Source organism: Acomys russatus, chromosome X (genome assembly GCF_903995435.1).
Source record: "Acomys russatus chromosome X, mAcoRus1.1, whole genome shotgun sequence".
Classification (NCBI taxonomy): domain Eukaryota; kingdom Metazoa; phylum Chordata; class Mammalia; order Rodentia; family Muridae; genus Acomys; species Acomys russatus.
This window is the reverse complement of record NC_067169.1, coordinates 55,292,328-55,305,041: the sequence shown is the minus strand read 5'-3', so window position 1 is coordinate 55,305,041 and position 12,714 is coordinate 55,292,328. Positions and strand designations below refer to the sequence as shown.

The 12,714-nt window shown below is 38.2% G+C and overlaps 1 protein-coding gene across 1 annotated transcript in view; it reads left to right on the top strand.

The window, feature by feature from the left end:
- Zdhhc15 (zinc finger DHHC-type palmitoyltransferase 15) overlaps positions 1–12,505 on the top strand; it is a 92,466-nt gene extending 79,961 nt beyond the window's left edge. Inside the window, exons 6-10 of the mRNA XM_051141713.1 lie at positions 529–561; positions 1,282–1,402; positions 6,324–6,456; positions 8,207–8,333; positions 12,225–12,505. Coding sequence (XP_050997670.1) covers positions 529–561; positions 1,282–1,402; positions 6,324–6,456; positions 8,207–8,333; positions 12,225–12,336 — 526 coding nt within the window. The 3' untranslated portion in view covers positions 12,337–12,505. The remainder of the gene's footprint in view (positions 1–528; positions 562–1,281; positions 1,403–6,323; positions 6,457–8,206; positions 8,334–12,224) is intronic.
- Positions 12,506–12,714: the final 209 nt, after the last annotated feature.

Genomic DNA, 12,714 nt, shown 5'->3' with positions numbered 1-12,714 from the left:
CATCACAAGATGTGTCCCTTTTGCTCCACTTATTTGTTTATTCAATCCTTTGAATCAATACAAAAATATAGATATTTATTTTCTATTTTGTGTTATTAGCCAACATTGCGTTTTATTTTGTCTCTCAAATTGTTCCAGGTTTAAAACCCCACTTTTGTGGTAGTATATATAATCTTTATGCCTGTGTTCTTGAGTGCCTACTCTACTAATTCAGAGACATATATTCCTCTTGTATCATTGTTAAATTAAGTAAACAAAACTAAAGGCGGCATCTTGAACCTTTTCACTGTCTCAGTGGTCTGGAGTTCCCTATCCCTTTCCAGGTTGCACTTCTTGAGTTGTCGTTTGCTGCTGTGGTGTGATCATCCTGTGAGTATTTGAGGAGTCAGTAATTTTGGAGTTACCACAGTGGAAGCTTATAGGTAGTTTCACTGGAACTATGTAAAAATACTGTTAGAACCTTGAGTTCAATTGTGAATATGTTTCTTCATTTCCATAGCCACATTTATTATTTTATCTTCTTCGCAGGTGTGTTTTAAAAATGGACCATCACTGCCCATGGTATGTCCTTTTGATTCATTTCTGTCGTCTAAAAGAGTCAAAGTTGTTCAGTGTACCCACATTCCTCATCTGAATTGAATCGTGCCTTCTTTTGTTACTGTAATTCACTGTTCATTGTACTTATGTGGGGCAGGGTAGGAATAACATTTTAAAACAGGATGAAAATACTAGTAAAGGTATGGTAGTAAGTTCTGGAGGTCATGAAGCTAAGAGTCTTCTGTCCATTAACTTTAGCATTTGAGCACAGTAATGAAATACGGCACAAGTTATCTCTTCTTCAACATTATGCAATTCATTTCTGTTCCTAGCTACGTTGACTGTGAAATGTTACAGATAGTTAAGTTCAGCGATTCTTCTAACCTAAAGAAACAATCTGGAATCACCCAATTGCTAAGAGAGCATGACAAAGTGTAGCTACTAAGACTTTAACATGTTTTTAGCAATGAAAGGCCAGGTTTGCTTGGGTGTTTCAGGAGCCATTCTAAAGCTATTGGGTAGTTCAGGTGACTCTGTGCTGGTACATAAAAATAGAAATAAATGAGACATGAGCTTGTTTTCCCTGTCTGTTTACATTAAGGAACTTCTGTTTCAATTGGGTTTCTATGCAATACATAATGAAGCAACAGGAGTCACGTGCATCTTTTGGTTAGTCCACTTAAGCATCAGTGTGTTCTCAGTCAATAGGTCTTGATTTCAAACTAGTTTTCTTTTCTTTTTTAGGGTTAATAATTGCATTGGATTTTCCAACTACAAATTCTTCCTGCAGTTCTTAGCTTATTCTGTTCTCTACTGTCTGTACATTGCTACAACAGTCTTCAGCTATTTCATCAAATACTGGAGAGTAAGTTTTTTAAAACCCAGATTGGTTCCCCCCCCCAAAGTAAATTTATAGTTTCTCTAAATGTAGAACTCCTCACCTTCATTTTGAAATAATGAACTCATCAGAAGGCAAGGCAGTAAAAACAAATTTTCTGTGTTGAATATTCTGATGTTTAAGAAACTGTTGAGTAAAGATTCCAGTTAAGCAAAGCTGTATCATTTCTGTGGTAGAGTAACCTCCCTGCTAACCCATTCTTTTAAAAAAAAAGTATGTCTGTGGTTGAGTTTTAAAGACCATTTTTATATTTGAAAAAAAAAATGTTGAAACTGATTCCAAATCCTCTTTGTTGTTGTTACGTTTTGTTTTGTTTTTTGAGACAGGATTTCTCTGTGTAGCCCTGGCTTTCCTGGAACTCACTCTGTAGACCAGGCTGGCCTCAAAGCCACAGAAATTCTGCTTCCTGGAGTATTGAGATTAAAGGCATGTGCCACCACCCAGCCAGCCAAATCACTAGTTGCTTGAAAAAGAAAGACTTAACAGATTTGTTGGAAAAATACTTAGTAATTCCATGTTCAAAGAGTAGTTGCAACATTTCTGTTGGGAAGAAAGATATTACCTTGCACATAGGCATGTAGGCATATAATGAATCAGGGACTCTCTTTTGAACCTTCTGGAGGTTTTGGTTTTTGATTTTTGTTTTTTGAGACAGGCTTTTTTGTGTGTGCACCACTGGTTGCTCTGGAACTTGCTTTGTAGACCTAGCTGGCCTCAAACTCAGAGATCTGCCTGCCTCTGACCACCACACCCAGCCTCTCTTTTGAGGTTGGTCTGACAAACAGTGGGTTGGCAATTGAGAGAAGGGGAGCTGGTATTTGCTCTATTATTTGCTTCACTGTCTAAGATCTAATGATAGATGTTGCTTCTAATGAATTATCATGAAATCTAAAACAAGAAAAAAAAAACACAACTTACTTTCACCTTTCTCCTACTTGGAAATATCAGTCAGATCCCATCTATTTTTTTTTTAATTAAGCCAGATTTTCCATTTGCAAATGTATATAATGCCTGGTAAAATAATTTAAATATGTTATTTGTCAGCATCAGCCAGATAGACTCTCAAAGAAATCCCTTTCCTACCGCAAAGTTGTTATTGAGGTGTCCACAATGAGCAGTATCCAAAGTGCTCTGAGTAGAAAACACAAATCTGAGCCGAGCTTCTGTTTCTTACTTTGGAAGACTTGCATGAACCTATGTAACAAGGGCATCACATCTTAGCTGGAACAGTAAACCAGTGGGAAAAGAACACAAATCACATGGTCACAATACTGGACCACAATATCATGAACTGGAGAAAAGAAAAAGCCAAGGCACTGAGAGGCTAAACAGCCAAGAATATTAAAATTATGAGCTGGTGCTTTTATTCCTAGTGGTGCCGAAAATTACACTTTCTATTTGACTAGCTTAATCAGTTCAGATATTTAGTAGCTGTGAGAATCAGGAGCTATATATTGGATATCAAGAGCTCCAATTCAAACTACAAACACAAATGACGAGGTTTCTTCCATATATTTTCTTCAAGTAGGAAACATTTTACAAAGCTACACATCTTGGCATCTCTTCGTTGGCCCCTTTCCACAGCACAAGATCCATTCCCCATTGCTCAGGTTTCTATGACCTATTTGGCATCCCATCCACATGCTGAGCTACTATAAATATGAAGAAAATCTGCTTCATCCAATCAGTGGGGAAGTGTGAGCCTTGATCTTTCTTACATACCTTTCTTGGTCTTTAACACAGTGGGCTACTATTTAATCATGACTCTTTACCTTTATTGCAAAGTAAACAACATTGTATTTCACACATTTTGCCTTTAGCTCCCCTAGCCAGCCAATAATCAAACACCGAAATGCAATCCAGGTACTGTATGCTTTCTTTCACTTAACTGATGTTAACTGAATATGAATTCATCACGAGAAAAGTGCCAGGAGTAAAATCAAATCCACAGTGAGTGTGGCCCTGTTCTTTTCCTATTCCTTCATTGCCGTTCCTCCACAATAGCCTAGTTTATGCCTGTCATCTGAGATGGCATGAGGCCTGTCATAGCATGTCCTTACATGGAAAATGGCATTGACAATTGGGGCAAATAGACTTAGGACCACATTAGCATAGCTTAGGGATAGATGGTTTTCTGAGTTCAAATTGAACCACCTTTTAAAATAAAAAAAATAAACACTGCCATATATTTTTAAAGTCACACTAAACAGATGAGTTGTGCTCCCAAGAACAGCAACTTCTACCATATGGTACTTTATGCTTCTTGCAGTCCTTTTTTGTTGTTGTTGTTGTTTTTGTTTTCAAGACGGGGTCTCTCTGTGTAGCCCTGGCTGTCCTGGACTCATTTTGTAGACTGGGCTGGCCTCTAACTCACAGAGATACACCTGCCTCTGCCTCCCTGAGTTCTGGGATTAAAGGTGTGCACCACCACGCCCGGCTGAAGTACTTTTATATCTATGATTGCATCTGATCCTCACCCCAACCCTGTGAAGTCGCCAGAGCAAAAAAAATTTGCTCTGTCATCATATTTGGCCAGAAGGCTGAAGATGATGCTCCAGTGTTATAAAGAATTTTGGGTGATTGTTCAGGCAGCAAACTGTCTCTGTCATTTTTTTTTTTTTTCATTTTGGAAGCTGCTAACCTGGACTTCTGGTTCACTCAGGTAATTAAGTTTTATTCCTTCTCAAGACTCTGATGGGGTTGAAGACCAGATAGTTTAGTCTTACAACTAAGCTTAGTTGCTTAGGAGTTAAGATGTTTTAAGGTCTAGGTAGATGTTTTAAGTTGATAAAGATATGATAGATATGGATTTACATTCAGAATTTTAGACTCACCAAGATAGAAAAGATGTTTTCTTCAAAGTTGCCAAATTCAAATAGACAAAACACTATGAATATAACATTTATATAATTCCTGATTGTGTCATGGTTCTTCTTGCTATAGGTACTTTATTGTATATATGTGTAATAATATAAATGTAGATGTAAAAATTAAAATAAATAAAAACAAAAATAAAATCTGAAAAATAAAAACATGCACAAAAAGTAGAGATCATGAGATCAAAATCCCAGTGAAAACAAGAAATTCTACAAAATAGTATTTGAAATTTTACTTAAGAACAATAACAAAAACTGACAAACAAAAAACTAAATGGAAAAAATAACCGTAAATCAAACCAACCAGGAACCAAGGCAACCCAATTCGGGTGCTTAGGTGAAGATTTTGTGGAGGGGACATCTCAAGAGGAGGGTTTCAAATAAAGGTTTCTTAAAGTCCAGCTGTTTCCTGGACTGTGGAGGTTTCACCCAGACCTCCCCATATCTCATGTGCCGACTTCCCCTTATCTTCATACTGCAAACATATATCCCACCTGGAAGAGGTCCAGCATCTCCTTATATGTAAATAAGTAAAAATAGCCTCTGAGGAAAGAACGAAATCTATAGTGTTTGCACTTAGCAAGTGCTGCCAAGCACTAACCTTCTCTAACTGGAGTAGAATAGGATCGTGCAGAAGTTAAGAATCACTCTAACTTTCTCACTGGAGGGGCATCTGGAAGTATCTCAAGTCAATCCATCATGCCAAACAATGGTCACTGAGGGAAAGGAGGAAATAAGCCATAGACGGTCCTCCAGCTGTTCATTCTAAAAGTCAAAATGTCTTCCAAGCTAAAATGTTAAATGCTGTACATGCTGTAGGACTTTAGACCATTCATTCTGTTCTAGAAGGTGCATATCAAACAAAAGCTGGTGCTACACGGAAAATCAGATGTCCCTGTTAACCATAACAATCTTTAGCTCCCTGCTTTTACAATCACCTTTAAAACCCTGCTTGACTTTTACTGTCCGAACAGCTGCTCTACAGGATGTAGTTTATCACTACATTTTACTTCCGGCTGTTTAGAAAAAAAAGAAAAAAAAAAAAAAAAGCAACCGCATAAAATTCTCAATAGCTTTAAAATCAAGTTATGACTTCAGGCAGGACACTTTAAATTTCTGCATTTTCACTTCTTATATTCACTACTAGAGCATTTTCAACACACACATGGCCAAAGAATGGGAGCTGGAAAGGTGCCTCGGTGCCTCAGTGCCTCAGATCACTGACTGCCCTTACAGAAGACCCCGATTCAGCTCCCAGCTCCCACATGTCAGCTCACAGCCATCTACATCTCCAGTTCCGGGGGATCTGATGTCTACTTAGGGCTTCTGTGGGCATCAGGCAAGCACAAGGTACACACACACACACACACACACACACACACACACACTATAGCAAAAAAAAATTTAAATCTTTCTCACATAAGGCTTTATTTAAAGAATAAAAATTCTATTATAGCCACATTCAGACAGTAAGATGAACAGTAGTGACCTTACTATTCCCTAGACAATCCTTCATAATTCTCAAGCTCAGTGGAATATGAGCTTCACTGAAATTATGACCTCAGCATACCTTTTCACATGATTCCTTTCTAGTTGGTACATGATATATTTCACTTAAACAAGAATTGCTTTTAAGCTTTGTAAGTCAAAGACATACCTATAATAAGGTATGATGGTCAACACTTTTGTAAAAATACGTAAATAACAATCAGGGCTCAGCAGGCTAAAACACTCACCACCAAGGCTGATGACCTGAGTTCAGGCCCTAGAACTCACGTAGTAGAGGGCAAAAACTGACTCCTGCAACTGTCTTCTGACTGCTATACACACACACACACACACACACACACACACACACACACACACACAATAAATACCTGTAATAAACTTTAAGTTGACAAAATCTGTTTTTAAAACTGGAGCTGGATTTTTACATGCGAACACTACTAATCTATATAGAAAAATAGCCAAGTATTCCCATTTTAATGCTTTGTTTATCATTTCTTTTCTAGGGAGAATTACCCAGTGTTCGCTCTAAGTTCCATGTCCTCTTCCTCCTCTTTGTGGCCTGCATGTTTTTTGTCAGCCTTGTGATTCTCTTTGGTTACCATTGTTGGCTCGTCAGCAGAAACAAAACTACCTTAGGTAAGATGGAATATTAATATTAGGAAAATGAAAAGCAATCTGTATCACTGTGCCCTTTTGCTTGTTCTCTAGGAGAGAAATCCTAATAAGTATTTTAGCTTTTGTGACACCCCTTTGCCTCCAAACTGAAACAGATGGAAATAAGATTTACCAAACTGGACAATAGCGAACAAAGCTTACAGACGACACAGAGGGTTCATGGCCTGCATCCCATAGAGAACCGAAAATGGCCATAGTTCTTTATAGTGCACATTCACAAGTCTGACTTCACAGAAGTATTCACACAAAGAAATGAATATCAAAAGGACGAAGTGGCACTAAATAAAGACAGACAATCTGATTAATGATGCACACCTCAAAACTGAGTGCTTAGAAAGAATCCAAATGAATAACAAGAATGAATGCAAAACTCCAGGCCATCAAGATTTCTCAGTAGGTAAGGATGCTTGCCAGGTGCCTGACAACCTGAGTTCAATTTCCAGAACCCACACAGTAGGGAGAGAGAATCGGTGCCCACAAGTTTTCCTCTGTCCTCCACACTCACACCATGGCATGCACACACAGTGTGTGCACCTTAACACACACACACACCCCAAACAAATGTAAAAATGCAAAATTATTTTTATAAAGAATCAAATTTATATTTAAAGTCAAACGAGAGTGCATAAAAGGAACATGCGAATGAGCTATGCATGTTAAATCTGCAGAAAATCAGTATACTAAATGAGGGCTTTTTTGCATTAAACTCTAGGCTTGTTATTATATGTAGAACTAAAAGATTCTAGTGCAATAATTACTTCATGTATGGTGAATAGTTACATGGTCTACAAGTCAGTACCCAAGGAATAAGAAGAAAGTGTTCAAGTGTTAAATGTTTAACTAGGGTGGATTAGATTTGAAGGGAATTTAGTGTAAAAGCCACTGCACTTGGAGAACTCATTTGCTAGGGAAGTCTTTGCACCCATTTTTCTAAATCAAATATATGTATAGCACTTAGTACTTAGGGTAGTAAATTAGCACATTTGGTTGAGAGATGGCTACAAAAGTAGAAAAGTACTAAAAGCTTCATGATAACAGGGTCTGAAAACAAAGGACAAATGGGAAATGGCGAGATGCAGCCAGAGTCCAACAGTGAAAGTGTTTGCTTAATGGGATAAATGTGGGTCGAAAACTAATGTGCACTAATGCAGCCCAATTCCTCCTAGTCTTTGAGGTGATTACAGTTCACCCGTTGACACTTTGTCTGGAGCAAAACTAGGTTTTTACATTGCAGGTTTCATTGTGAACATCTTCATCTCTGAAATGTTTCAAAACCAAACCAATGTCATTACCATCTCTTTATGTGTCATTACTTTGGTCCCACATCTACAGATGGAGACCATTTGGCTATTGTTGCCACTTTGATCAAATAAAGTGCTGTTAAATCTGTTCCTGCACTCCTTAAATCCAGCAGTCCAAAAACATTCCCCTCATGAATGCTGTATTATTTTTGTCATGTATTTACCCTGGCTTAAAAAAATAAGAATGCGAATTCCTTATTTTCAATAAAAATTTTACCTTTTATTAGATGATAAAACTGAGTTTTACAAAGTAATTTAGCAATAATTGAGAATGTGGACCTATGCTAAAACAGCAAAAAGATCATAAATCCAGGTCACATTTTTTGAGAGATGTAAAATCATCACAGTGATGAAATATGTATTCCTTTACTTCTCGCTTCCTCTTTTTGAACTCTCTGGGACTGTCTTAGAGGCCTTCTGCACACCAGTATTTACAAGTGGACCAGAGAAAAATGGGTTCAACCTTGGCTTCATCAAGAATATCCAGCAGGTGTTTGGTGATAATAAGAAGTTCTGGTTAATACCTATTGGGTCCAGGTAGGTAATTATTACCACTGAAAGCAGCTAATGCTGAGCCATGCATTAAAGCAGCAGCATTATTTTTACGTGATTTTCTTTATCAGTTTCACATGTGTATAATGAATTTTGATAATTTTCACACTCCAGTCCCCTTTCTCATCCCCTCCTCTCTCCTGATGAAACCTTTCATCTCAGCAAGTGTTCTACTTTTATATCTTCTTTAGGTTTGTTACTCACTCACTTAAATTAGTGTTGCTTGCCTGTACATGGGTAAGAGGTACTACTCCTTCCCCCAACAACTGTTCATTACCTATAGCCTTTCATGATGAAGTGTTGATGGGCCTCATCTTATGCAAGTAGACTTATCTTTGTTGAGTTCCTGGGTGTAGCAGCTATGTCACATCCAGAAGATATCTTTTTGTTGTCCATTTCTGTACCCTCTGGCTCTTACCTTTTTCCTGCCCCTTCTTCCATGATGTTCCCTGAACCTTGGAGGGGTTGATATAGAAGTCCCATTTAGGGCTGAGTGTGCTGTTATCACTTATTCTCAGCATCTTGGCCAGCTATGGGTTTTTGCAGTAACCACCTCCCACTTCAGTAAGAAGCTTCTCTGATGAAGGCTGAGCATCCCCAATAGCAAATTAGACTCAAAAATTTTTGAGACAAGTTCTCACTATGTAGCTGGTCTGGACTCACTATGTAGACTCAACTGGCCATGAACTTCTGGTGGTCCTTCTGATTCTTCCATTTCACTGCTGGATTAAAGGCTTGTATCACCATTCCCAGCTGCAAATGCAAATTTGGTTTCAGTTTAGTAGTTATTATATCCTCCAAGTTCTTTACTTCTATGCTCATAAAGACAAATCTTGAAGTGAGGGTATGATCAAATGGACACTCTTATGTTTTGTTCGTGGAAAGGTAAACTGGCACCAACCTTTAGTAAATTTGGAGATACATATTAAAAAATACAAAACAAACATATTCATTATCCCAGTAGTTATGTTGCTTGGAATGTGCCCTAATTATGGAGAGTAAACTACACACCAAAATGTTCTTCATAGTCTGGGCATTATGGTTCATACCTGTAATTCCAGCGTTAGAAAGCTTGAGGAAAGAGAAGCGTGAATTTGACATCAGCCTTTGTTGCAACCCGAGTAACTTGGGTCCTGGAATCCTGACTAGGAAGTGTAGAAAGGACAGGCACACAAACACGCATACAGTAAACGCTAAAGCAGGCGGATCTGTTTCCCCTCAACCGAGCCCCTCTGGCCTGTTCATTGTGTTCAGCACAGGGAGAAAGGTTAGCCGGTCACAGTAGGTGAGCAGCCTCAGGCTGTGAGCATCTGAGGGGAGGTTGCTGCAGTTGTTGATCTTTGCACACACTGATCAGTTGTTCATAAACACTCAGGCTTGGACTCCTTGGACTCCTTGAGCCTGGTCCATATCGGTAATGGCTTTGCCAATTTCCCGTAGGTCTGAAGTCTTGGGGTCCTCAACATGGACATGCCCATGTTGGCGATACATTTTCACTTAGGGCTTCCTCTGCTCCCTACAGTGATGATGATGATAGTAATAAGCACAATCTTTAAAAATATTCATCACACATAGTTTATAGCCATCAATTCCAAAACAATTTAAGTATACAATAATATGGGAATGGATAAGTAGAATATTACATAGCCCAAAGTAGTGGTTACAAAGATTATGTCACAAGGAGAAATTCTTACTATTTTTGAGGGAAAATCTAAAACCCAAAATATTATATAGCAAATACATATATGTGTGCATTATATATGATATATATGTGTGTGTGTATATATATATATAATAAGCACAGGAAAAAATATATCCCCAAAGTGCTTAAAAATAGCTTGGCCAATACACTTAGAAATTATATTTCCTTTCTCCCTTTTTCATATTTGAAGTTGATCCCTGTTGTTATAAAGGTAGTATTTAAAAAGCAAGAACAAATAGAGATTGATTTAGAGATTGGAGGTTATTTTTAGTCCTGCAATAAGAGTTCAACTGAATAAAAAAAATTAAGCCATGTGTGATGGTGCACACCTTTAATCCCAGCACTTGGGAGGCAGAGAAAAGTGGATCTGAGTTCGAGGCCAGTGTGATCTATATGGTGAGTTCCAGGTCCGCCAGACTTACTTAATGAAATCATATCTTAAAAAATAGAAACAAAACGAAACACAATTTTTGTAGAACTAGGCTTATGTCCTCTGAGTAACTTTGAGAGCAAGATGAGCTCAGCGAAAACTACAGGAGCTCTAGAGCAGCACATGTCTTGGCCTTTTTGTACCCTTTAGGTTCACTGCTCAAATATCAGTATATTCACGTTCCTTTGTTGGAAAAACATTTGCTGGAATCAGGCACTAATGAAGGTTAAATCTCGTCCATTTTCTTGCTGCATCAATACTTCCTCTATGCAAGCTAATGCTTTTCAGGGTTGTTTGTTTAAGGAGTGGTTTAGTAAACTCTTCTAGCTTGACAACACTTGTCAATGGGTAATATTTATTAATAACTGTTAGCAGGAATTAGCTACATACACTCTGGCCACATACAGAGGCACACAAACAGTCAAACGCCATGACCACATCACTCTACCCTCAAAACAAAAACAGAAAGCAAAGCCTGTTCACTTACATAATCAGTATTCAGACATATTCTGTAGAGCAATGTAAATAAAATATGTAAAAATTTTATCGAGAGCATTCAAAAACAGGAGGAAATGTACATATAGTATCAAATAAATAATCTAAAAGTCATTCAGAGTTAAACTTAGAATAAACTCAGCTATATCGACTCAAGTGCTGAAACTGTAACAGGATCTAGCTAGGGCCACCATAATTTCCTCCATGGCCTCCAAGTTTGAAATGGCCAGAATTGACTTAGGGGCATGCTCTAGATTAGACTAACATGTAGCTAAATCATTCCTAGACCCTACACTGCACAGACACCTTGCCATTTCTCTTTCCAATTCTACAAGTCAAGTCAACAACAGGGAACAGGACCGTTCTCTCACCCTTCACGGCAGCCTTTTCCCATTATACTTGGTGATTGTGAGTCTTTTCATCTCCCTTGAAAATTTAGAATCAAAACAATATGATAATGGGATATAATTGAGACTATCATAGTTAAATGGTATTTATGAAATTGCTTTGTATATTGCTGCATTAGGCATTGTGGAAAGCCAGTTAAAGAATGTCTTACAAGCGAAAACAGTCAACACTGATACAGACAAACAAAACATGGAAATTGAAAGCAATTCAGCAAGTAGATGATAATACTTAGATGATAATGAGAGCTTATTTGACCATGGCTTTAGACAAAAGGACTAAAACTTCCCAAGTCTTGTGGGATATACTCAGTAGTGGAGCATTTGACAAGAGAATCCTCAAAACAGCACAGCCCCAAAGCCATGATTATATCTCATTTCTAAGAAGATTATTACCATCTCAAAAGTTTATATTAGATGCACATGATTACACACACCTATATCCTAGCACACACAAAACTGAGACTGAACCACAAAAGAAGACCCCTGCCTGAGCTGTTGAGATTGTTCAGTGCTCTAAAGATGCTTGCCACCAAACCTAATAACCTAAATTAAATCTCTAGGACCCGCATGGTGAAAGGAGAGAACCAATTGCCATAAGTTGTCCTCCACATATACACCCATACATACACACACATACATGTTCTCTCTCTCTCTCTCTCTCTCTCTCTCTCTCTCTCTCTCTCTCATACATGTGCACTTGCGCGCTCTCTCTCTCCCCCCATATATATATATAAAATCCTCCTTCCCCTTCCCTCCTTCTGTGTGTGTGTGTGTGATTAAATTTGAATAAAAAAAAGAACGTTTGTGTCCATTGCAAACTCATTTCCTCTGTCTCCCACCAGCCCTGGTGATGGACACTCCTTCCCTATGAGGTCTATGAATGAGTCACAGAACCCACTGTTGGCAAATGAGGAACCTTGGGAAGACAACGACGATGATAATCGAGGTGAGTAGGCTCAGAAGAAAGCCCTTTCCCTGCATGGCAGACTCCACACTACATGATCCATATTAATAAAGCCAATGGAGCATGCAGTGAGTAAAACAATGTCTGAAGAGATTTTATAAGCATGACAACCTCATACATGCCCTCTGGATGGAGGAGGACAAGTATGGCCAGATTTGTTTAACAAATATGAGCGTCTAAGGTAGCTTTGTTAACAAAGCTTGCTGGAAGAATACAACCAATAAAAGACATGTAAATGTTATTATTATGAAAGGGGATTGACTAGAATGGCTTTTAGGATATAGGGCCTGGGTAGTCCAGCAGTGGCCATCCTTATGATGAAGATGCAGGAAAAAACAGTATGTAATCAGTCTACAAAGTTGAAAGCC